Below are 25,225 nucleotides of genomic sequence, written 5' to 3'. Positions count from 1 at the left end.
AAGGGGAAAGCTTCACAAGCGGTGAAGTAGGGCTGCAGATGTCTGTCTGTCTCTCTCCCTCTCTGTCAACCCCTTTCCTCTCAATTTTTCTGTCTGTCTCTATCCAATAAACAAAGACAATAATAATAATAATAAAGGATGAAGTGCAAGGATTTGCGAAAGCATCTGGGTTTGAGCCCCTCAGTCCCCACCTGCAGGAGGTCACGTCACAAGTGGTGAAGCAGGTCTGCAAAGCGCAAGGACCGGAGCAAGGATCCCGGTTCGAGCCCCCGGCTCCCCACCTGCAGGGGAGTCGCTTCACAGATGGTGAAGCAGGTCTGCAGGTGTCTGTCTTTCTCTCCCCCTCTCTGTCTTCCCCTCCTCTCTCCATTTCTCTCTGTCCTATCCAACAACAACTGCTATAACAACAATAGCAATAACAACCACAACAAGGGCAACAAAAATGGGAAAAAATGGCCTCCAGGAGCAGTGGATTTGTAGTGCTGGCACTGGGTCCCAGCGATAACCCTGGAGGTAAAAAAAAAAAAAAAAAAAAAGAGGGACTGGGTGGTGACACACCTGGTTGAGCACAGATATTATAATGTTCAAGGACCCAGGTTCAAGCTCCCAGTCTGTCCCAGCAGGAGGAAAGCTTCACAGGTGGTGAAGCAGGGTTGCAGGCGTCTCTCTGCTTCCCTCCCTCTCTGTCTTATTCTTCCTCTCAATTTCTGGCTGTCTCTATCCAATAAATAAATGAAGATAATAAAAAAAAAAATAAATGACTCTGGGCTGGGTGGTGGTGGACCTGACTGGACATACATTTTACCATGCTCAGGGACCCAGGTTCAAGCCCCCAGTCCCCACCTACGGGGGGAAGCTTGACTAGCAGTGAAGCATCACTGTCTCTGTCTCTCTGTTTCTCCATCTCTCTCTCAGTTTCTCTCCTATCAAATAAACAAAATAAAACCACGACTTCTTAGCTGATTAAATGAAGGACTGCTACTAGTTTAGGCAGACCCCAGTGTTTACACAGTACAAGCTGTGAGATGTTTAAGCTTGAGACAAGGGACAGAAGGCTCCCGTTAGCAGCCGGAGCCATTGGGCCACGTTCGCAGCCTTACTTAGGTGAGACGAGGAAGAGGAGAAAGAATTCAGTGCAGCATTTGAGGAACTGGGAAAACTGGTGAAGCACAGGCCTTGCGTCCCTGAGGCCCTGCACTCCAACCCTCACACCGCACATGCCTGGCCAGTGCTCTAGTCTCTCTCTGTCATGATACACATGAAAAAAAAAAAAATTATTAACCCTCCCAACAACCTGGAGGTTATATATATATATATATATATATATATATATATATATATATATATTTATTTGTTTTTAATATTATTTATTCCTTTTGTTGCCCTTGTTGTTTTATTGTTGTAGTTATTGATCTCGTTGTTGGATAGGACAGAGAGAAATGGAGAGAGGAGGGGACGACGAGAGGGGGAGAGAAAGACAGACACCTGCAGATCTGCTTCACCGCCTGTGAAGTGAACCCCCTGCAGGTGGGGAGCCGGGGACTCGAACCGGGATCCTTACACCGGTCCTTGTGCTTTGTGCCACCTGCGCTTAACCTGCTGCTCAACTCCCTATTTTTTTTTTAAAACAAATATGCCAAGAAGGTAGCACAGTGGTTCTGCCAAAGATTTTCCTGCCTGAGGATCCAAGGTTTCAGGTTCAGTCCTCAGCACCACTAGCAGCCAGAGCTGGTGAAAATAATATAAGATAAAATAAATGGATAAATGATTGAAAAAGAAAAAAACAGAGACATCTCTGTTTAGAAATTATTCAGTCCGGGAGTCGGGCGGTAGCACAGCGGGTTAAGCGCACAGCGGGTTAAGCGCACGTGGCGCAAAGCGCAAGGACCCGCAGAAGGATCCCGGTTCAAGCCCCCGGCTCCCCACCTGCAGGGGGGTCACTTCACAGGCGGTGAAGCAGGTCTGCAGGTGTCTGTCTTTCTCTCCCCCTCTCTGTCTTCCCCTCCTCTCTCCATTTCTCTCTGTCCTATCCAACAACGATGACATAAATAACAACAACAATAATAACTACAACAACAATGGAAAACAAGGGCAACAAAAGGGAAAATAAATACACAAATATAAAAAACAAAACATTAAAGAAAAAAAAGAAATTATCCAATCCATGTGGAACTGGTCACAACAGCTCAGAGGGCGCTAGACACACCTCCTCCCCGGGCCTGGTGTGTAGTCAGGGGCTGGGCTGGGTCATGGCCTTGACCTCCCTTTGACTAACCACCTCCAGGGGCCCAGAGCAGGAGGCCCCCTTCCCATCCCAGCTTCCTTCCCTCACTTCCTTCCTCTCCAGTGGGCTCCCTGCCTCCAGCCAGCCCAGCTGTGGGCGGATTCCATCACACTGTCCCCTGGGAGACCGGCCAGACCCTGGCTGACCCGCGTGGGTGTGACTTTGTCCTCAGGGCAGGTTTCCAGGCCTTTCTGGGGACAGAAAGGCTGCTCTGCAGTCAGAGGCTGCACTGGGGCTCCAGGGAGGGCTGGCCAGGGCTTGCTGGGCTTGGGGTGGGGCCGTGTAGGGGGTGGTGCTCCCCCCCTGTTGCTTGGGGGCGATCCTGGGGCTGTATCTGGCTACTAAGAGCTTCCAGGCGACTGGGGCAAAGGGACATGGAGGAGGGGGCAGCCCAAAATGCTTGTTCCTCTTGCTTTTTGAGCCCTGCCTTGACCGGCTCCCAAGGGACAGACACCTGCAGGAGACAGCGGGCTTGACCACCCCCGGCCTGGTGGAGCCGGGGCCACCTCCTGACTGGCCTCCCACAGCCCCCTCAGTCCCCACCTTCTGGGCTGGGGACCCACCTCAGGCCTCCCTCCTTCCCCTCAGCGGGAAGACAGACTTGAGGCAGCTGAAGGCCGGGGAGGGGCCGGGGTGAGCCCAGCCAATACAGTGTTTCTTCCCCTCTCTGTCTCTGAAATAAAAAATAACAACAGAATGAAAAAAGAAACCGTGGTCTGGGAGGTGGCGCAGTGGTAAAGCTTTGGACTCCGAAGCATGAGGTCCCAAGTTCGATCCCTGGCAGCACATGTGCCAGAGTGATGTCTGGTTCTCTCTCTCTTTTCCTATCTTTCTCATAAATAAATAAAATCTTTAAAAAAAAAAAAAAGATTATGTTTAAAAAGAAAAAAGAAACAAGTTGGCCGGGGGTAGATAGCATAATGGTTATGGAAAGAAACTCTCATGTCTGAAGTCGGGAAGTCCCAGGTTCAATCCCCCGCACCACCATATATGCCAGAGCTGTTCAGTGCTCTGGTGTTCTCTTTGTCTTTCTCTCTCAAAAATAAAATAGATAAAATACTCAACAACAACAATAATAACTACAACAACCATGAAAAACAACAAGGTCAACAAAAGGGAAAATAAATAAATCATAAAAAAAGAAAAAGAAAGAAACAAGTTGGCTTGGGTGTGGAGAAGCAGCCCAGGGTGCAGACACCAGCTCCCCCAAGAAAGCACGGGGTCCCGGAGGGAGCAGACGCAGCGGATAAAGCCCGGGGCTTCCAAGCACGAGGTCCTGAGTTCAGTCCTCAGCAGCGCATGGACCAGAGTGGTGTCTGGTTCTTTCTTTCTCTCTCACTATTTTCTTCATGAGTAAATCAAATCTGAAAGAAGGAAAGGGGAAAAGGGAAAGAGGATAAAACAGAACGCACGGACTGGCAAGGACCAACCTGAACAGCCCTGGAATCGCTCTGGGGGAGCCGGCGCAAGGACCACCAGAGGACGCCCGCGGGCCAGGTGCGTCCATCCACAGGTGGGCAGTTCTGGTCAGTATTTGCAGGGACAGACGGACAGTTACAACAGGGGCAGGACGGGCATGGACATGGCATGTGTAAGCTGAGCCCGCCTCAGCAAGTTTTTTTTTTTTTAATATATATTTTTTATTTATTCATTTTCCCCTTTGTTGCCCTTGTTATTTTTTTATTGTTGTAGTTATTATTGTTGTTATTGTTGTCATTGTTGTTGGACAGGACAGAGAGACATGGAGAGAGGAGGGGAAGACAGAGAGGGGGAGAGAGAGACAGACACCTGCAGACCTGCTTCACCGCCTGTGAAGCGACTCCCCTACAGGTGGGGAGCCGGGGCTCAAACCTGGATCCTTACGCCGGTCCTGGTCCTTGCGCTTTGTGCCACGTGGGCTTAACCCACTGCGCTACCGCCCGACTCCCGCAAAACCATTATTCTGTCTACCCCACCACAGGTGAGCCTTTTACAGAACCATTATGCTGTTAACCTAGGCCCTGTTGCTTTCTTTCTTTCCTTTTCTTCTCTCTTACTCTGTCTGTCTCCTTTTCACTCATTCACTCTTTCCTCAATTTCTCTGCCCCAGGCCACTGTTTCATTCAGAGAGAGCAAGAGACGACGACAAGAGGTTCCTCCAGTGCTATGTGGCTCTTGCATGCGGTGCTGGTGCTGAACTTGGGCCCTGAACACAGGTCCCGCACTGTGAAATAACATAAATATCCCCCCACCCGCAGCCCTGCTCAGCTCTGGTTTATGGTGGTGTGGGGGACTGAACCTGGGCATTGTAACATGTGCTTTGGAGCTTCAGACATGAGAGTCTCTTTGCATAACCATTAAACTACCTCCCTCCTCCAATAAGTAAATATTTTAAAGATAAAGGGCGGAGGGTAGACAGCATAATGGTGATGCAAACAGACTCTCATGCCCGAGGCTCCAAAGTCCCAGGTTCAATCTCCCGCACCACTATATACCAGAGCTGAACAGTGCTCTGGTTAATAATAATAATAATTAATAAATAAGTAAAGAGGGAAGGACACCGGTGGTGGCTCACCCAGTAGAGTGTAGTCTGCAGCTTCTGCAGTGCACAAGGATCTGGGTTCAAATCCCTGGTCCCCACGTGCAGGGGGGAAAACTCTTCTGCAGCGGTGAAGCAGGACTCCCGGTGTCTCTCCCTTTCTGCTTTCCCCTTCCCTCGCAATTTCTGCCTCTGCTCAGAATAAAATAATACAAACGGGGGAGCACGAGGAGGGGACAGGGTCTGCCCTCTGCCCTCCTGGGGTCCCCGGTCCTCCCAGCCGCCCGCCCAGGCCCAGGCTGCCTGCAGGGGCACCCACAGCCGCCCCCCCCCCGCCCCACCCCTGTCCGGGGGAGACCCCTGGGCCAGATCTTTGATCCAGAGGGAGGCTGAGAGATGGGAAGGGAGCAGAGGGAGGGCCTCGGAGTCTTGATCCCGCCTAAAGCCACTTCGGGGTCTAAAAATCCCGCCCCTGCCACTGTCCGGGGGTCTGGGGGGCCAGAGGGGCGCAGCCGGGCCTTGCAAACGCGGGGAGGGAAGAGCCCCGCCCACCACAGCGCCCCGCCCACCGCCAGACCACGCCCCTTACAGGCCCCGGAGCGGCTCGCTCGGTTCGCTCCGCCCCCTTCGCTGATTGGTCCGAGATGGGGGGAATCACCTGATGCGTTCTGGCCAATCCTCATGCTGACAGGAAGCGGAGCCGGCCGTTTCCGGAGCCCCGCCCCTCGCATCCTGCCCGGCCTGCGCTGCAGACCAGCCACCAGAGGGCGCCCACGGGCGGGCAGAGAGCGATCCCGCAGGGACACAGGGCGCGTCCTCGGCCTGCAGTTCCCGGCGTGTCCGCGCGGGGGCAGTGGCCGCCCCTGCTCGGAGCCGGGCTGTGGACGCTGCGGGGACCGAGGTCCCGGAAGACAGACAGCCATGCTCATGGACCCAGGGCCACCTCCCTTTCTTTTTTCTCCTTTTTTCTTTTCTTTTTAGAATTCATTATTTATTTCTTCTTAATATTTTCTACCCAGAGTCCTGTTCAGCTCTGACTGATGGTGGCGCTGGGGATCGAACCCAGGACCCAGAGGGTCTTTTTTTTTTTTTTTTTTTTTAGTGATTTGCTATTAATTTACAAAATTATAAGATAACAGGAGTATAATTCCATCTCTCCCACCACCAGAGATCTGTGTCTCTCTTGGAAACTGCAATGGTTCTCCCAAGGTCACAGATATGGCTTGACTGTTGTTTTTATAACTATATTAATATATATCTGCCCTTTTTTTTTTCTGTAGTCCAGCCTTCACTTTTTTTTTTAAGGATTTTATTTATTTTATTTTATTTTTTTAGGAGTGGCTCTTTTGAACTTTTTTTTTAAATTTCTTTATTGAGGAATTAATGTTTAAAAGATTTTATTTATTTATTAATGAGAAAGATAGGAGGAGAGAGAAAGAACCAGACATCACTCTGGTACATGTGCTGCCGGGGACTGAACTCAGGACCTCATGCTTGAGAGTTCAATGCTTTATCCACTGCACCACCTCCCGGACCACTAGCCTTCACTTCTTATCTAATTCACATCTCCTACTACTTCCCCCGCCCCCTTCTCTCTCTCTCTCTGGGTCCTGATGGAACTTCCTTCTAACATTTCTCCCTCTCTTGGGAGTATGGACCAAAGTTTTTTTTTTTTTTGGGGGGGAAAGGTGCAGAAGGTGGGAGTTCTGGCTTCTGATTAATTATTTTATATTTATTTTACCAGAGCCCCGCTCAGCTCTGGCTTATGGTGGTGCTGGGGATTGAACCTGGGGGCTCAGAGCGTCAGGCTAAAAGTTGTTTGCATAACCATTATTCTGTCTCCCCAGCTCAGAGGTCTGGCTTCTGTGATCACTTCTATGCTGGACATGGGGGTTGGCAGGTTGATCCACAGCCTCAGCCTGTTTCTCTCTTTCCCTAGGAGGCAAGAGAGTGTCTCCCTTTTATTTTTTTTAAAGATTTTATTTATTAATGAGAAAGATAGGCAGAGAGAGAAAGAACCAGACATCACTCTGGTACATGTGCTGCCGGGGATTGAACTCAGAACCATATGGTTGAGAGTCCAGTGCTTTATCCACTGCGCCACCTCCCGGACCACGAGGTTACTTTTTTTTTTTAAAATATTTATTTATTTATTCCCTTTTGTTGCCCTTGTTGTTACTGTTGCAGTAGTTATTATTTGTTGTTATTGTTGGATGGGATAGACAGAAATGGAGAGAGGAGGGGAAGACAGAGGGGGAGAGAAAGACAGACACCTGCAGACCTGCTTCAACACGGGGCGGAGGGGGAGAATTCAGGTCCTGGAACAGGATGGCAAAGGGCCTCGTGGGGGTTGTATTGTTAGGTGGAATACTGGGAAATGTTGTGCATGTACAAACTGTTGTATTTACTGTTGAGTGTAAAACATTGATCTCCCAAATAAAAAAAATCCTGCACCAGAAAACAAAAACAAACAAACAAACAAAAAATCTGGGATGCAGAGAAGCAATTCCAGACACCAAACATCCCACCTTCTGCTCCCCATAAAGAATTTGAGTCCAGAAGTCGGGTGGTGCAAAGCGCAAGGGTCCCGGTTTGAGCCCCCGGCTCCCCACCTGCAGGCGAGTCGCTTCCCAGGCGGTGAAGCAGGTCTGCAGGTGTCTGTCTTTCTCTCTCCCTCTCTGTCTTCCCCTCCTCTCTCCATTTCTCTCTGTCCTACCCACAACGACAATAATAACTACAACAATAAAACAACAAGGGCAACAAAAGGGAATAAATAAATAAATATTTTTTAAAAAGAATTTGGGTCTGGGGCCAGGCGATGGCGCACCTGGTTAAGCCCACACACTACAGTCCACGGGATCCAGGTTCAAGCCTCTGGTCCCCACCTCCAGGGAGGAAATTTTCACAAGCTGTGAAGCAGGGCTGCCGGTGTCTCTCTGTCTCTCTCCTTCTCCTTCTACCCCTCCTCTCTCAATTTCTCTCTGTCACTGTCCAATAATTAAAACAATTTTTAAAAAGCTTAACAAATAAATACCAAAAAGAAAAAGAAAGAATTTGTGTCCATACTCCCAGAGGGATAAAGAAGAGGGAAGTTTCCAACGGAGGGGATGGGACACCGAACTCTGGTGGTGGGAACTGTGTGGATTGTCGCCCTGACATCTTACCGTCTTGTCGGTCATTATTCAATCACTAATGAAACAGTTATGAAGAATCTACACAGTCTGCAACGAGTCTGGTGCCCTGAGCCCAGCTCCCCAGTTTCCTCTTGCTCTGCTGGCGGCCCTTCTCTCCCCGGCTTATCTGAACGCGATCCCTTCAAGCTCCTCCCGAGAGCGGCCCCGTTGTGTAACGCAGAGCTCCCTTCCTCAGCGGCCAGGCGTTGCGGCTGTTTCCACACCGAGGCCCGCAGTGATGCCATGGGCATGGGCGTGCAGACGGACGCCCCTTTGGCTACAGAGTCCTGGGAGGAGACGTGCAGGCTCCGACTGTGGGTCCTGCTGGCAGGGATGCCTGTAGCACCTGCTGGTCCTGTCCTTTCCGAAGTCTGGCATTCTCCCAGGTGTGAGGTGGCCTCTGGCTCTTGTCTGGGGGTGCATTTCTCTGGTAGTCAGTGACTTCCAGTGTTTCCTGGCCTCTGGATGGTTTCTTCTTTTCTGAGGAGTGTTCAGTCTCTCCCAGCTTTAAACATGCTTTTTCTTTCTTTCTTTCTTTCTTTCTTTCTTTCTTTCTTTCTTTCTCTCTCTCTCTCTCTTTCTTTTTTAATATTTATTTATTCCCTTTTGTTGCCCTTGCTGTTTTATTGTTGTAGTCATCAGTGATGTCGTTGTTGTTGGATAGGACAGAGAGAAATGGAGAGAGGAGGGGAAGACAGAGAGGGGGAGAGAAAGACAGACGCCTGCAGACCTGCTTCACCGCCTGTGAAGCGACTCCCCTGCAGGTGGGGAGCCGGGGGCTCGAACCGGGATCCTTATGCTGGTCCTTACGCTTTGCGCCATGTGAGCTTAACATGCTGTGCTACCACCTGACTCCCACTTACTGTATATATTTTATATATATATTTTAAAAATCTTTATTCCCTTTTGTTGACCTTGTTGTTCTATTGTTGTAGTTACTGCTATTGTTATTGATGTCGTCGTTGTTGGATAGGACAGAGAGAAATGGAGAGAGGAGGGGAAGACAGAGAGAGGGAGAGAAAGACAGACACCTACAGACCTGCTTCACCACTTGTGAAGCGACCCCCCTGCAGGTGGGGAGCCGGGGGCTCGAACCAGAATCCTTATTCCGGTCCTTGCCCTTTGCGCCACATGCATTTAACCTGCTGCGCTACCGCCCGACTCCCACTTACTGTATTTTTTGAAAAGATCTACTTAGGTGTTAACGAGAGAGAGAAAACACCAGAGCACCGCTGTGGTGCCATGCCAGGGCCTGAACTTGGTGCCACATGCTCGAGCATCCAAAACTGTGTCCACGCTCACCACTTCCCAGAACAGCTCCCTTAGCTGTGCAGCAACTTTTAAGCCGGCTGTAGTTCTGCTGGCCTCTGTTTGGGTCTGTTTTTCTTGCTGGCGAACTCAAGTCTTTGAAGGAGTTTCTAAAGAGGATACTGGGCTTCTGCGTGTGTGTGTGTGTGTGTGTGTGTGTGTGCGTGCGAGTGTGTGTGTGTGTGTGTATCAAACTCCTGCTGAAGTTGGCATTGGGAACTGAAACTGAGACATCAGAGCCTCAGGCAGGAAAGTCTTTTGCAGAACCACTGTTCTGTCACTGTGTCACCGTGCTGTCTCCCAGCCCTACCCTTGTTTTCTTTGTATTGTTAAGATTTCTGGTCTGACAGCCAAGTCTTTGAGCCAATGCCAGGTGATTTCTGTGCCTGGTGAGACGTGGTGGTCCTGTTTTGTTCTCCGGCCTGTCTCAACCTAGTTCCTTAGCACCACCTAGAGAAGAGAATCTCCTTTCTCCGTGGAAACCTTGGGGCCCCCTTGTCTCGAATCAGTGGCCCGCAGGTGCGGGAGCAGAGCTCGTTTCCAGGCTCTGGATTCTCCTCCTTTCATCTGTGTGTCTCTTTCTGCACCAGTGTTACCCAGTTTTTCTTGTTATTGTCCTGCGGGATAATTTGAAGTCAGGAAGCAAAATGCTGCCTTTCTTACCCTTTTTTTTTTTTTTCTCAGGGTTGTTTTGAAATTCTGTTTTGTTTTTTTTCCCTCCCTCCCTAGCTTCAGATAAATGTTTGTAGCATTTGTTTTTTATTCCCTTGAAGAAATTCAATGGGACTTTTCAGATGGCTTTCTTACTTTTCCACTTCTCTCTCTTTCAGTACTTTATTTATTTATTTGTTGGATGGAGACAGAAACGTTGAAAGGGAAAGGGGGAGACAGAGGGAGAGAGACAGAGAGACACCTGCCGTCCTGCTTCACCACTCACAAAGCTTCCCTCCCGCAGGTGGGGACCGGGAGCTTGAACCCGGGGCCGTGTGCACTGTAATGTGTGTCCTTAGCGAGGTGTGCCACACTCAGCCCCACCCCTTCCGCAAGTGGGGGTCCTGCTGCGGCTCACCCCAACAGCTGCGCCCTCTCCCAGGTGGGGGAAGGGTCACTTCTCACTACCCCTTCCTCCCCAGAGCATTTTGTCACCGGAGCAAATGGTGCTAGGCGAATGTGCACAGGCATCCCGGACACGCCTAGACACTCATCCCGGGTGGCCCCAAGCCAGGGCACTGTCACCCACACGTGCGTGTTGTCATCCCAGTCTGGTCGCTGTGTCTCAAGGGGTGGGCTGTGGTGGAGACGGAGACGTCTGTCCCTGGACAGAGGGGGCCTGGTTTTCAGGTGGCCAGACCGCCCCCCCCCCAAGCCCCAAGGGAGTGAATTGTAAATTAGAATTTTGTAATTATCTTTATTTCTTTTAAAAAAATTTATTTATTCCCTTTTGTTGCCCTTGTTGTAGTTATTATTATTGTTGTTGTTAATGTCATTGTTGTTGGATAGGACAGAGAGAAACGGAGAGAGGAGGGGAAGACAGAGAGAGAGGGGGAGAGAAAGACAGACACCTGCAGACCTGCTTCACCGCCTGTGAAGCGACTCCCCTGCGGGTGGGGAGCCGGGGGCTCGAACCGGGATCCTGACTCCGGGTCCTTACGCTTTGCGCCACGTGCGCTTAACCCATTAGGCTACCGCCCGACTCCCTCTTTATTTCTTTATTAAACAGAGACAACCAGAAATTGAGAGGGAAGGCGTGATAGAGAGGGAGACAGAGACCCCTGCAGCTTGCAGATCTTTCCCCTCGCTGGTGGGGACTGGGGGCTCGAACCCCGGTCCTTGTGTATTGTATAGGTGCACTCAACCAGCGTCCTGAGTTGTAATCTTTTTTTTTTTTATTATTATCTTTATTTATGGGACAGCCAGAAATCAAGAGGAATGGGGAAGATAGAGAGGGAAAGAGAGAGACTTGCAGCCCTGCTTCACCACTCGAGAAGCATTCCCACTGCAGGTGGGGGCCGGGGGCTCAAACCGGGTCCTTGGGCACTGTACCATGTGCGCTCAGCCACTCGCCCCTGCGCTGGATTCTCGGCCCCCACTCCCATTCGCCCTCCGCGTTGCTTCCTGGCCTCCGCCCAGCTGTTGAACTCCTGCCCATCCTTCAGGGTCCACTGTGAAAAGCCCGCTACTGGACCCCCGGTGTCCCGGGGCCTGTGTGTGTCCCTGCACGTCCTGCTTTGACTCATAGACTCGGCTCCGGATTCTCCTGCAGGCGAGGGCGGGGTCCGCCACTCGCAGGAGGGGGAGGCGAGGAGCCGCGGCGGGCAGCCTCTCCGGGTCCCCTCCCGCCAGTCCCCGGGGTGCTGTCCCGCCCCCCGCTCCCCACTCCCCACGTGAGCCAGCCTCCAGGACCCCCGCGCCCTTCCCGCCGCCGGACTGCGGCGCCCGGCAACCTGGGGCTGGAGCCCAGTCTGGGCGGCCCGGTCCGGTTCTTGGGCGCCCTGGCCCCGCCCTGCCCGAGCTCCCGCCCCCGGCCCGCCCTCTCCCGCCTGGAGAGGTAGACCTGCCCCGGCAGCGAGGTGCGTGCGGCCCCGCGCCTCTCCAGGCACTCTCCGGCCACTGCCTCTGCCCTGCGCACCTGCCCCGAGCGCTGCCCACCTGCTCCTCGCCCTGCGCACCTGCCCTGAGCGCTGCCCACCTACTCCTCGCCCTGCGCACCTGCCCCGAGCGCTGCCCACTGCTCCTCGCCCTGCGCACCTGCCCCGAGCGCTGCCCACCTACTCCTCGCCCTGCGCACCTGCCCCGAGCGCTGCCCACTGCTCCTCGCCCTGCGCACCTGCCCCGAGCGCTGCCCACCTACTCCTCGCCCTGCGCACCTGCCCCGAGCGCTGCCCACTGCTCCTCGCCCTGCGCACCTGCCCCGAGCGCTGCCCACCTACTCCTCGCCCTGCGCACCTGCCCCGAGCGCTGCCCACTGCTCCTCGCCCTGCGCACCTGCCCCGAGCGCTGCCCACTGCTCCTCGCCCTGCGCACCTGCCCCGAGCGCTGCCCACTGCTCTCGCCCTGCACACCTGCCCTGAGCGCTGCCCACCTGCCCCTCGTCCCCTGTCCACCTCTCCTCGCCCCTGCCCACCTGCCCTGAGCGCTGCCCACTGCTCCTCGCCCCTGCCTGCCGCCCCGGCGGCCCCTCCCCGCGCCATGGGCAACAGCTCCGGCCGCACCGACTTCGAGTGGGTCTACACCGACCAACCGCACACGCAGCGACGCAAGGAGATGCTCGGTGAGCGGGGTGGGGTGTCGCGTCGGGGGGGGGCAGCTGGCCTCCCGCCCTCCCGCGCCCTGGCTCCCAGGAGCGCCCCTGGGCAGCCCCGTCCGAATGGGCGACCCTGGCGAGAACTCGCCCCGGGGTGCAGGGGGGCAGCTCTGCACGTGGGCTGGTCAGCTAGGGGGGTGGCGCGGCCCCTGGGAGCCCTGGGTCCCACCTGCCAACAGCCTCTCGTCTGGCCTTTGACAAGCAGGTCAGCAAGGCAGTGACAGCAGTGGCTTTCTTGTTATCATTACTCTGGGTGTTGTTATTGTTTCCTTAGATAATCCTCCAGCCCCAGCCCTGCTCAGCTCTGGCCCCTGGTGGAGGGGAAGGTACCTGGGACCCTCAGGTGGGACGGAAGGTTTTGCATAATCTCTCTGAGACCTGAACTCTCCACTTGATTTGCATTTGAAAGCTGGTGTTCGTTTAATTGGACGTTCACACTTTCTTCAGGTTTCTTTCTTTCTTTTGTCCTCCAAGGTCATCACTGGGGCTCGGTGCCTGCAATACAAGCCCGCGGCTCCTGGAGGCTATTTTTCCCATTTTGTTGCCCTTGCTGTTATGCTCATTGTAGTTGCTATTGTTCTTATAGCTGTTGTTGTTGGATAGGACAGAGAGAAATGGAGAGAGGAGGGGGAGACAGAGAGGGGGAGAGAAAGACACACACCTGCAGACCTGCTTCACCGCCTGTGAAGCGACTCCCCTGCAGGTGGAGAGCCGGGGGCTCGAACCAGGATCCTGCGCTTAACCCGTTGTGCCACTGCCCGGCCCCCAGGTATTTTTCTTGGAGTCGGTTTTCTACTTGTTAGAGAGCTCAGTGCATGGAGGCGTCTAAGACTGCCCTGCCCTGCCCTGGCAAATGGCTCCTCTGTGATGGGCTTGCTGGGATCCCAACACCTGCCTTCCCCTGAGTGACTGGGGTCAGTGGGTTCTTCCCTACTCTGCCCCCTCCCCTCTCCCCTCCTCCCCCTTCCTCTCCTCTCCTCTTTCCTCCTCTCCTCTCCTCCCCTCTTCTCCTCTCCTCTCTTCTCCTGTCCTCCCCCTCTCATCCTTTCCTCTCCCCCCTCTCCTGCCTTTTCTCCTCTCTATTCTCTCCTTTCCCCTATCCACTCCCTCCCTCTCTTTTCTCCTCTCCTCTCCTCTCCCCTTCTTGGCTGGTTTTAAGTGTCAGTAGTAGCAGGCATCACATTCGGACCCTCTTGCTGATCATACAAGTCCCATGCTCAGCCACCACACTGTCACCCCTGCCCCTGCCCCTGCCCCTGCCTCCCTCCCTCTGTCCATCCAGGAGAGATCAGAGCCCTGCTCAGCTCTGGCAACGGTGGTACAGGGGATTGAACCTGGGGCTTCTTGTGTGCAAGTCCTGTGTGCTAATGCTGGGATGGGTCTCCAGCCCTCGCTCCCTCCCCGTCTCTCTCTCCATCACTCTGGCCATGGCAGTGCTGGGGTCTGAACTGTTTTCCGTCCCCTCCCCGCTGTCCCTTTGTTGTCTGCTTGCTTTGGACGTGCTCCCATGGTGCTCTGGGAAGGCACTCTGTGCGGCGCCCCGGGTGGCCCTGCCCTGTGGGTCTCACTCCTGAAGGCACAGCCAGGTTGCTGGGAACACACCATCATGCCCTGACGAGGGCCTGGGGGTCCCCAGAGGCGCAGGGGTCCTGCTCACTCTCTGTGGGGGCCTCAGTGCTCAGGCGCCCTGCCTCTGCACCCCCTCTCTAATTCGGGGGGAGGCATTCCCCTGGGACTCCTACCTCTGGGGTCCCCTGGGGGCATGCAGGGGTGGGTGTTGCACCGCTGGCAAGGCAGGAATGCCAGCCCTTACTCATTGCCCATGTGACGCTGGGCATGGGAATAAAGATGAGGACACCCGGGCTCGGTGGAGTTGAGAAGGTCAGTGCCAGTCCTTGTGTCAGAGTTGGGGTGCAGGGCTGGCGGTGCTCAGTCCCATCCCGAGACAGCCACCGCCCCACCTGGGCCAGGAGGCTCAGAGAGGGGTCTAGATTAGGGGCCAGGCCCTTCCTGGGTTCAGTCCTGTGGGAATGCATGCTTGCCCCTCCCCGCCCTGCCCTGTCAGGTGCCAGCCGCAGGCTGCCAGGCTCAGGGCTGGGAGCCCAATAAAGATGATAATCTCTGCTGGGAGCAGCGCAAAGTCCACTGGCCGCACCCATGTGGGGGCTGAGAAAACGGGGTCCCAAGGCCAGTGGGGGCAGCCAGACGTGTCTATCCCAAGACAAGGAGCTCTGTGATTCTGGGGTTTCACTTGTGAAAGAAAGCTTGGCCCACACTTGGCAGGAAAAAAAAATATATAAAAAGAATCAGGAAGAGCCAGGGGAGTTGGGGAAGCGGGCCATGGGCTGGCGGGTGACGTGTGGAGAAGGAAGGCTGCCTCTGCCCCCTTGTCACCCTTGTTCCTACTACCGGGAGCCTGTCCCAGCCGGCCTGTGTCCCCAGAGCTGGGGTCCTGGGAGAGCGGTCACGTTCCCCAGCCTTGCTCCCTGGGCTCAGGTGGTGGACAGTTCTGTCACAGTGTGTCACTGGGTGGAGGGGCTGTGAGCTCGCACAGACAGTGTGTGTGTGGGGGATGTCTGGGGCTCTGTCTCTCCTCACCTCAGTCCCGAGTTATTTATTTATTTTTAATGATATATATATATATATATATATATATATATATATATATACACATATATTTGCCTCCAGGGTTATTGCTGGGGCTTGGTGCCTGCACCTGCTCCTGGAGGCCATTTTTTCCCCTCCCTTTTGTTGCCCCTTGTTGTGGTTATTATTGTGGTTGTTGTTGTCGTTCGTTGTTGGATAGGACAGAGAGAAATGGAGAGAGGAGGGGAAGACAGAGAGGGGGAGAGAAAGATAGACACCTGCAGACCTGCTTCACCGCCTGTGAAGCGACTCCCCTGCAGGTGGGGAGCCGGGGCTCGAGCCGGGATCCTTATGCTGGTCTCTGCACTTTGCGCCATGTGCGTTTAACCTGCTGTGCTACCCCTGGCCCCCGATTTTATTTATTTATTAATGAGAAACATAGGAGAAGAGAGAGAGAGAACCAGACATCACTCTGGTACATGTGCTGCCAGGCATTGAACTCAGGACCTCATGCTTGAGAGTCCGGTGCTTTATCCACTGCGCCACCTCTTGGACCACTTATTTATTTATTTTTTTATTATCGGATAGAGACAAATTGAGAGGGGAGGGAGAGATAGAGAGGGAAAGAGACAGAGAGACACCTGTGGTCCTGACTCACCACTTGTGAAGCTTTCCCCGTTTGTGGAGACCAAGGGCTTGAACCCAGGTCCTTCTGCACTGTACTGTGTGCACGTAGGCAGGTATGCCTAGTCCTGATTTATTATTAGTTATATTTATTTATTTGTGCATCCAGGGTTATTGTTGGGGCTCTGTGCTGGCAGTAGGAATCCACTGCTCCTGGAGGCCATTTTTCCTCATTTTATTTGATAGGACAGAGATATTGAGAGAGGGGAAGAGAAAGACAGACACCTGCAGACCCGCTTCACTGCCTATGAAGCATCCTCTGTGCAGGTGGGGAGCTGGGGGCTCGAACTGGGATCCTTGCATGGGTCCCTGTGCTTAGTGTTATGTGTGCTACAGCCCGGCCCCCGTTATTTTCTTTTTGATAGAATCACAGGCATTGAGAGCAAGAGGGGACAGAGAGACAAAGAGACACCTGCAGTCGGGCTTCACTGCTCCTGAAGCCCCCACGGCCCAACCCCGCAGGAGGGGACCAGGGGTTCAAACCCTGATCCTTGTGCACGGTAACACGTGCGCTCAACCAGGTGTGCCATTGCCTGGCCCTCATGAAAGTCTTTTTGCAGGAGTCGGGAGGTAGCGCAGCGGGTTAAGCGCAGGTGGCACAAAGCGCAAGGACCGGCATAAGGATCCCGGTTCGAGCCCCGGCTCCCCACCTGCAGGGGAGTCGCTTCACAGGCGGTGAAGCAGGTCTGCAGGTGTCTGTCTTTCTCTCCCCCTCTCTGTCTTCCCCTCCTCTCTCCATTTCTCTCTGTCCTATCCAACAATGATGCCATCAATAACAACAATAATAACTACAACAATAAAACAACAAGGGCAACAAATGGGAATAAATACTTAAAAAGAAAGTCTCTGCAGAACCATCATGCAGAAGTGTCTCCTCCTCCTCATCATCATCATTTTGTGGGGCTGAGGCTTCATGCAGGTGTGAGCTTCTTCAGTGAGGCAGAGAGACACAGAGAGACAGGAAGCAGAGCTTCTCCTGGTGCTGGGGGCGCCTGCAGGGCGAGGCTGGAGCCCCAACTGCTGCACATCTCATCCCAGCTTCTTCTTTAACTTTTTAAAATATTTATTTATTCCCTTTTGTTGCCCTTGCTACTTTATTGTTGTGGTTATTATTGTTGTTGTTATTGATGTCATTGTTGTTGGACAGGACAGAGAGAAATGGAGAGAGGAGGGGAAGACAGAGAGGGGGAGAGAAAGACAGACACCTGCAGACCTGCTTCACCGCCTGTGAAGTGACTCCCCTGCAGGTGGGGAGCCGGGGGGCTGGAACCGGGATCCTCGCGCCGGTCCTTGTCCCTCGCACCACATGCGCTTAACCCGCTGTGCTACCTACCGCCCTACCTCCGACTTCTTTAACGTTTATGAGGGAGGGAAGTAGAATATGGCTCATCTGAGGGCCCGGGCATGTCAGCCGTGTGCTCTGCCGCTGGGCCAGGGGTGGGCCCTGCTCCACAGCGGGGCTCTCCATTCTCAGCAAGTATTGAGCCTGAAACCGAAGGTCAAGCAGGAGTCACCTCACTGGACAGGCTTCATTTTGCCTTCGTACTTGGCCTGGGAGGCAGCAGGGCCTGGCTGGGGAGTGGGGAGCACATCTCTGCTGTGTCTGGGACCCCGGGCCCCACACAGGGCAGCATGGCGTTGGGGCCAGGAGGGGACCCTTTAAGGCTGCAATGCTGTCATGTGATGCCCGGGCCTCCTGGGGTGTGGTGGGCTGGAGGTAACACACCTCTAGGTGCCCCTGAAAGGAGGGACCTGCAGCCCCCACACTGAGCCCTAAGAGGAGGCTCCTGCCCTCTAAGGAAGGGAATGTCTGCAGTCTGTGGTGGCAGGACTCCGTACTTCTGCCCCAGCACCCGTGGCTGTGTGGGGCTGGGCGGCAGGGCTCCCCAGTCAGCGGGGGAAGGGACCCCCAGGCATCCTCCACTCCCCACACCCTGTGCCCAGCTGCCAGGCTCTGACCTTGCTGCTTGCTCACCTGGCCAGGTGTGCCTTGCCCAGCTCTTGGCCTCCTTCCAAGAGGAAGCTGGGGAGGCCGCGGGGTGGTGGCCCCCAGCACCTGGCTCCCGGCTGTCCCCCCACCCCATGAGGGACCCCCCTCCCCCCGCTACCCAGGAGGCCACTTGCAGGCTCAGGACTTCGTGTGTGGTCACCCAGGGTCCTGGGGCGTGGCCCTGCCTTGTGTCTGTGTTCTGGGCCAGTGTCATGTCTTTGAAGAATGCTGATTCCAATCCAGTGCCCCCGCCCGGGGAGACAATTTCGCACTAGAGTGAAGGGTTTGCATGCCCGAGGCCCCAGAGGCTCAGTCTGCAAAGCCTCCACATGGCAGAGCCGAGCAGTGCTCTGGTCTCTCTGTCTCTGTCTCAGATAAAGAAAGAAATTTTAACAGCCCGGTCGGAGGCACGTAGTGGGGCTTTGGACTCACAAACGTGTGGCCCCGAGTCCCTCAGTGGTGCCCCGGGTGCCAGATACTGGCTCTCTGCTTCCACAAATAAACTAGGTCTTAAAACAGACCCTGGGGTCTGGCAGATGACTCAACCATGCTCAAGGCTCCACCAGCAATAGGGAAATTTGTAAGTGCTCTCTCTCTTCTTTTTCTTTTCTTTCTTTCTTTTCTTTTTTCTATCTTTCTTTTTTTCTTTTTTTTACCAGAGCACTGCTCAGCTCTAGCTTATGGTGGTGTGGGGGGATTGAATCTCGGACTTTGGAACCTCAGGCAGGGAAGTCTCTTTGCATAACCGTTATGCCAGCTACTCACGCCTCTCCTCCCTCTGCCTCTCCCTTTTAATTTCACTCTTTATGAGATGAAAAGGGGATAAAAAAAATAAGTTAGCAGGAGTGCAAAACCTTAGCAACATGAAAGAAAAAGGCAAAAAAAAAAAAAAAAAAAGCAACAACCCCCCGGCCAAAATCCAACAACTCAAACCCATTGCCCCATTCTGAAATCTGTCATTTAAAATGTTATATTTATATTTATATTTATATTCATTCATTCATTTATATCAGAGCCCTGTTCATCTTTGGCTGATGGTGGTGCTAGGGATTGAACTTGGGGCCTCAGAGCCTCAGGCAGGACAGTCTTTTTGTATAACCTAGACTATGCTCTCTCTCTCTCTCTCTCCCTAGGTTGTCATTTAAATAAAAACAAAAAAATTAAGAGCTTTACTGATTTAGGGGTCCTGGGGCTGGCCGACCTGGTGCTGCATGGGGAAGCACTGGTAATTGTGCTGTCTTTCCATCTCCCTCTCTCTCTCTCTCCCTGCAGTAGTGTGAGGGAATGGTGAGATCACACATGTGAGGCCCAGATCTCTCTCTCACACACACACACACACACAACCACACGCAGCTTATTTATTTATTTATTTAATATTTTTATCTATTTTAATGAGAGAGAGATGGAGGGAGACCAGAGCCCTGCTTATCTCTGCCTGGTGGTGGAGCTGAGGGTTGAACCTGGGAACTTGGAACCTCAGGCAGGAGAACCTTTAGCAGAACCATTAGGCTATCTCTCCAGCCCAGAAGGTCTTTACTCATGAGAGAGAGAAGTTGAGAGAGACAGAGGACACCACTCTGCCGTGTATAATGAACGATCTGTTTTATCCTTAAATATACACATAGATATTTAAGTTTGCTATGTTTATAGGAGAGAAGCAGAACACCACTTTGACTCAGGGGAGGCTAGGGATTGAACTCGGGACCTCGTGCCTGGGAGTCCAACACTTTACCCACTGAGCCACCCTTCCTTCCTTTTCTGCCTTCCTTTGTTTCTTTCTTTCTTTCTTTCTAGAGACAGTCAGAAATTGAGAGAGAAGGGGGTGATAGAGAGGGAGAGAGACCGACAGACACCTGCAGCCCTGCTTCACCACTCACAAAGCTTCCCCCTGCAGGTGGGGGCTGGGGGTTTGAACCCAGGTCCCTGTACATTGTAACATGTGCACTCAACCAGGTGCGCCACCACCTGGCCCCGGGCTGAGTCTTTCTTACTATTTTTTAAAATTTATTTTTATTTATTTATTCCCTTTTGTTGCCCTTGTTTTATTGTTGTCGTTATTTTATTATTATTATTTTAATTTTAATTAAGAGCCAAGAATGGGAGCCGTGGAAGTGTACAGGCACTGAATCCAACAGTAACCTGGTAACGGAAGGAGGAGAAAGAGAAAAAGGAGAAAGAGGAGGAGCTTATTGTTATAGTCATTATTATTGATGGCGTCGTTGTTGGATAGGACAGAGAAATGGAGAGAGGAGGGGAAGACAGAGAGGGGGAGAGACAGACACCTGCAGACCTGCTTCACCGCCTGTGAAGCGACTCCCCTGCAGGTGGGGAGCCGGGGGCTTGAACCGGGATCCTTATGCCGGTCCTTGCGCTTTGCGCCACCTGCACTTAACCCGCTGCGCTACCGCCTGACCCCAAAGAAATTCTTAACCCCTGTTGGGGGCTGGGGTTCTCACCCTCCCTGAGCACCACCCCATCTTGGCCCCCTGGGACATGAGTCCTCCTGTGCCCCCTGGACCAAGGGCTCCTCTGTCTGGGTCATGGGAGCAGGAGGTCTGGCCGTGGAGCTCAGGCCCCTGGTGGTCCCGGGAGGTGGTTCCGGGTTTGCAGTGAACACCTGTTTTGTGTCTGGGCATAAGTTCAAGGCCTCCACAGTCCCCGCATCCCTTTTGCTGGTGTCACCGGTCTGCACCCAAAGAAAGGTTGTGTCCACAGGCCCAGGGGGCAGCGGCCACTGCAGTGACCTCTCTATCCACTCATCCTGCAGGGCTGCGTCGTTGGGGCCTCAGGGCGAGCCAGAGGTGGGAGGGTGGCCACTGAGGGTGTCCCTGGTCCAGCCCCTGCCTGCACGGCCTCCTCAGACAGGCGGGGGCTGGGGGGTGCTGGCAACCCTGAGAACATGAAGAAGGGCCATAGCGGCCGGCTCCTCCCTTCCGCCTTGCCCCACCCAGAGAAGTTTGGAGATTCTGGAAGGCCAGGCCGGGCGTTTGCTTGATCAAAGGCCTCTACCTCTGCTCTGTGGCCTAGAAACCCCTCCCCTGAAGCCCCTCCCCCCCACATTTCATTGTTTTTTCCTTTTCTATAAAAACAAAATTCTGAAAAGCACAAAAGCACCCACCACCCACAAGAAACGCACTTCACAGTTTATCTTACTTCCTCAGAACTGAGAGCACGCCTCTGAGAGCCCCTCCCCGTCACAGTCACACCCTCTGAGGTTCCTGGGGGTGTCCCCCCCATAGGCCTGGCTGCTGATTGCGGTGACACTCGCTCTCCCAGGCTGGTGGCAAAGGCCCACAGGAAGTCTCCTCAGACATTTCCGGGCACCAACGCCACTGCAGGGCTGGTTTTGGGGGGCCTTCCAGAGCTGGGGTCCTGTCCCGAGTCTCAGTGAAGGCTGGGAGGAGGGGAGAAGGCAGGTGTGAGCGTGTGTGCATGTGTGCGAGTGTGCTAGCCGGCGGAATTCCAGGAGACCAGAAAAGCCCAGAGCCCCTGAGTTTGCTTTCTCACACAGCCTATACCAAAGTGATGCTTTGGTTCTTTCTCTTGGTTATAAATAAGTCTTTTTTGGGCAAGGGTAGATAGCATAATGGTTATGCAAAGAGACTCTCATGTTTGAAGCTCCAAAGTCCCAGATTCAATCCCCTGCACCAACATAAAAAAAGAACGAAAGAAAAACATACAAACGGGGTCGGGCGGTGGCGCAGCGGGTTAAGCACATGTGGCGCAAAGCGCAAGGTCCGGCGTAGGGATCCCAGTTCGAGCCCCCGGCTCCCCACCTGCAGGGGGGTCGCTTCACAGGCGGTGAAGCAGGTCTGCAGGTGTCTGTCTTCTCCTCCTCTCTCCATTTCCTCTCTGTCCTGCCCGACAACAACAACAGCAATGGCAACAATAACAACTAGAGCAATAAAATGGGAAAAATGGCCTCCGGGAGCAGCGGGGACAACTCTGGCGGCAAAAACAAACAAAGAAATAAATAAATAAAAAATATTATTATTATTATTTTTTGGTGGTCACTGGGGTTATCACTAGGATTTGGTGCTTACGTCACAAATCCACTCCTCTCGACGGCCATTTCCTTAATTTAATTTTTAAAAAAATTCCTTTCTTTTTAGGGTAGAAACAGAGAGGAGGGGGAGATAGACACCTGCAGCCCTGCCTCACTGGGGCCAGGGGCTTGAACCCAGGTCCTTGCATGTGGGAAACATGTGTGCTCTACCCAGTGCACCACGCTGCCTGGTCCTGTTCATACATAAGTTTTTTAAAAAAAACACAACAAGGGGACAGCAACAATGAAAACAAGGCAACAAAGGGGAAAATAAAGAAAGAAAATAAATAAACAAAAAACCAGCAGCGGCAGTTGTGACAACAACCAAGCAACTGACCAACCAACCAGCCAAACAAACAAACAAACAAACAAACAAACAAACAAACGAAGATACCAAGTTGGAGGGGGAGGGAGAGGAAGGAGGGAGGAGAGAGGAGGGAAGGGACAGAGTAGGGCAGATGGCAAGCAGGTGGAGGGCGGAGGAGGGAGCGAAGGAGGAGGCAGAGGGAGAGGAAGAGGCAAGTTAGGAGGAGGGGGAGCAGGCGGGGAGGAGGCCAGGGAGCCCACACTCACCGTGCTCCCTGCCCGCAGCCAAGTACCCGGAGCTGAAGACGCTGATGCGGCCGGACCCGAGGCTCAAGTGGACGGTGCTGGCGCTGGTGGGGCTGCAGCTGGCCGTGAGCTGGCTGGCGCGGGGGCTGGCGTGGCGCTGGCTGCTGCTGCTGGCCTACGTGTTCGGGGGCTGCGTGAACCACGCGCTCACGCTGGCCATCCACGACCTGTCCCACAACGCCGCCTTCGGCACGGGCCGCGCCGGCCTCAACCGCTGGCTGGCCGTGGTGGCCAACCTGCCCATAGCGCTGCCCTACGCCGCGTCCTTCAAGAAGTACCACGTGGACCACCACCGCTACCTGGGCGGCCACGGGCTGGACGTGGACGTGCCCACGTCCCTGGAGGGCCGGCTCTTCTGCACGCCGGCGCGCAAGCTGCTGTGGCTGGCGCTGCAGCCGCTGGTGTACACGCTGCGGCCCCTGTGCGTGAACCCCAAGGCCCTGACCCGCATGGAGCTGCTCAACGCGCTGGTGCAGCTGGCGGCCGACGTGGCCCTCTTCGCGCTGGGCGGCTTCAAGCCCGTGGTCTACCTGCTGGCCAGCTCGCTGCTGGGCCTGGGCCTGCACCCCGTGTCCGGGCACTTTGTGGCCGAGCACTACATGTTCGTGCGCGGCCACGAGACCTACTCCTACTACGGGCCCCTCAACCGCATCGCTTTCAACGTGGGCTACCACGTGGAACATCACGACTTCCCCAGCATTCCCGGCTGCTACCTGCCCCAGGTCAGTGGGGGTGTCTGCTCCCCGGCCCTGGGAGGTGTGCGCGTGGGGGTGCTGTGTATTCCCTGCTGGCCCGGGGAGTCCCCGGGGCTGCACCCGGGGTGTAGGCCTGAACCCTGGGGACCCCAGGCTGGAGCTGGGAGGACTGGAAGCAGGGGCAGAGGATGCGACATCGGGTGGGGTGGGGGTCTGCCTGTCATGCCTGAGCGTGAGCTTGTCTGAGTTCGAGGCTGCCTGTGCTCCGGCCTCTTGTCCCCATGGTCCCAGCCCTCTCCCTGTGCGGGATCTCCACAGACCAGAAGCCATGCTCCTGTCCCCGAGCTCGCACCCTATGCCAGCACCTGCCCCCCACCCCGCGACAGGCCCCAGGAGTGCATGTGCGTGCGTGTGTGTGTGTGTGTGTCTGCGTGCGCGCGCGCGCGCGCCCTGCTGACCTCTGACCCCCACCCCTGCAGGTGCGGAAGATCGCCCCCGAGTACTACGACCACCTGCCACAGCACCACTCCTGGATGAAGGTTCTCTGGGACTTCGTGTTTGAGGACTCCCTGGGGCCCTTCGCCAGGGTGAAGCGTGTGTGCAAGGTGGCTGAGGACCGCCTGTGAGCCTCCTGCCCCGGCCCACGTGGCCGAGGACAGCTGCCCCTCCTGGGGTGGGGCCGAAGCATCGTCCAGACCTGCAGCTATAGGTGTTGGCCGCCGCCCTGCCCCAGAACTGGTTTGCCCGCATTCACTTCTTTCTGTGGCGAGACTGCTGCTCTTGTCCCCAGCACCCTGGGAACGTGACCTCACTGTGGTCTTGGGGACTTGGGTGACGAGGCTGGGTCCTGCCTTCCTGGTCTGTGTCCTGTACTGAGCCCAGCAGCTACCACCCTGCCCCCTGGCCTGACTGGGCAGCAGAGGCTCTCGGGGAATGTGTTGGCTCCCGTGCCCCCACCTCCATCCCAGTGAGCCCTGTACACGTCTCTCTGGGCCCATGATCCCATCCCCCCAACTCCAGCTTGTCCCCTAGTCCTCCCACGGTTTCAGACTGACAGTGTGGGCTGTCTCCTCACTGGCTCAGGGTGTGTGTGTGTGTGTGTGTGTGTGTGTGTGGACAACTTGTTTTTACACCCAGTGGGGTGGGGGTCCACTGCCCCAGGGGGCACATCCCTCACAGAGCCCTGGGAAGGAAGGGAGGCTGGCAATGCGCCGGGCAGGTGTGGGGCACTGAGCAGCCCTGAGCAGGACCCCTGACCCTGCTGACTGGGGAGAACTCACGCAGGACCCCTGTCAGTTGGGGGTGTCCTGAGCTGTCCCCAGGGGAAAGACATAGGGGAGGGGGTGGGGGGGAGGTCAGCTCCCTGCCCCCTGCCACCCTGGCCTGATGGCAGGAGTCCTTTTGTGATCTGGGTGCTGCTCAGGGAGGCAGTGGGGGGCTCCTCTGCCTCCCCATCCCAGGGCACCTCTAGCCCGAGGGTGAGCAGCAGGCAGTGAGAACAGAGCCGGTGTGGACAGGAACCGTTTATTACCACGTGGACACACAGTGTGGGGTGGACACCTTCACACTGGACGGTCACCCGCCCGCCACCCAGGGAAGAACTCGGGGGCCACGGAATGAAGCGGTGACGGGGTATCTTCTCTAGAAACCAAAGGGAGTGTACACTTAAATAAGCAGATATAAAATACAAAGGCAAGTACACCTGATGTTCTGTGTCGGGCAGGCTCTGAGAGCCCTCAGCCTGAGCCTGGTGCTGGGCAGACCGTGCCTGGGGGTCTGGCCTGCGCCCCAGGCTCCTCGCTGTCCCCGCTGTCTGTCCGTCCGTCTATTGGCTGGTGGGGGGCCAGGTGCACTAGGAGGTGCTGATGCCACTCAGCTCCTGCCTGATGGCTGAGGGACAGACAGACAGAAAGACAGGAGAGCTCAGTTGCCCCTCTCGCAGGGCCTGTCCCCACGCCTCTCCCCACCCAGCAGTCTCGAGGTGCAGGCTGGGGCTCCATCAGTGATCGCGTCAGGCTCTGGCAGA

At 54.7% G+C, this 25,225-nt stretch overlaps 2 protein-coding genes across 5 annotated transcripts in view; one reads left to right on the top strand and one right to left on the bottom strand.

Moving 5' to 3' along the window:
• Positions 1–12,340: 12,340 nt before the first annotated feature.
• DEGS2 (delta 4-desaturase, sphingolipid 2) lies at positions 12,341–24,904 on the top strand. The gene is made up of 3 exons (XM_007518333.3): positions 12,341–12,554; positions 22,484–23,226; positions 23,679–24,904. Exons 1-3 carry the CDS (start codon positions 12,473–12,475, stop codon positions 23,823–23,825), a joined length of 972 nt encoding a protein of 323 aa, XP_007518395.1. The 5' UTR covers positions 12,341–12,472; the 3' UTR covers positions 23,826–24,904.
• The window catches only part of EVL (Enah/Vasp-like), a 67,608-nt gene continuing 67,090 nt past the window's right edge, over positions 24,708–25,225 (bottom strand). For all 4 annotated transcript variants that reach the window (XM_060181058.1, XM_060181059.1, XM_007518332.3 and 1 more), the window contains one exon: positions 24,708–25,089. In XM_060181058.1, the coding sequence (XP_060037041.1) occupies positions 25,052–25,089 (38 nt within the window). In that variant the 3' untranslated portion in view covers positions 24,708–25,051. The remainder of the gene's footprint in view (positions 25,090–25,225) is intronic.

This window comes from Erinaceus europaeus, chromosome 22, assembly GCF_950295315.1.
Source record: "Erinaceus europaeus chromosome 22, mEriEur2.1, whole genome shotgun sequence".
Taxonomy (NCBI): domain Eukaryota; kingdom Metazoa; phylum Chordata; class Mammalia; order Eulipotyphla; family Erinaceidae; genus Erinaceus; species Erinaceus europaeus.
The sequence above is the reverse complement of the archived record's forward strand: the minus strand, read 5'-3'. Positions and strand labels throughout refer to the sequence as shown.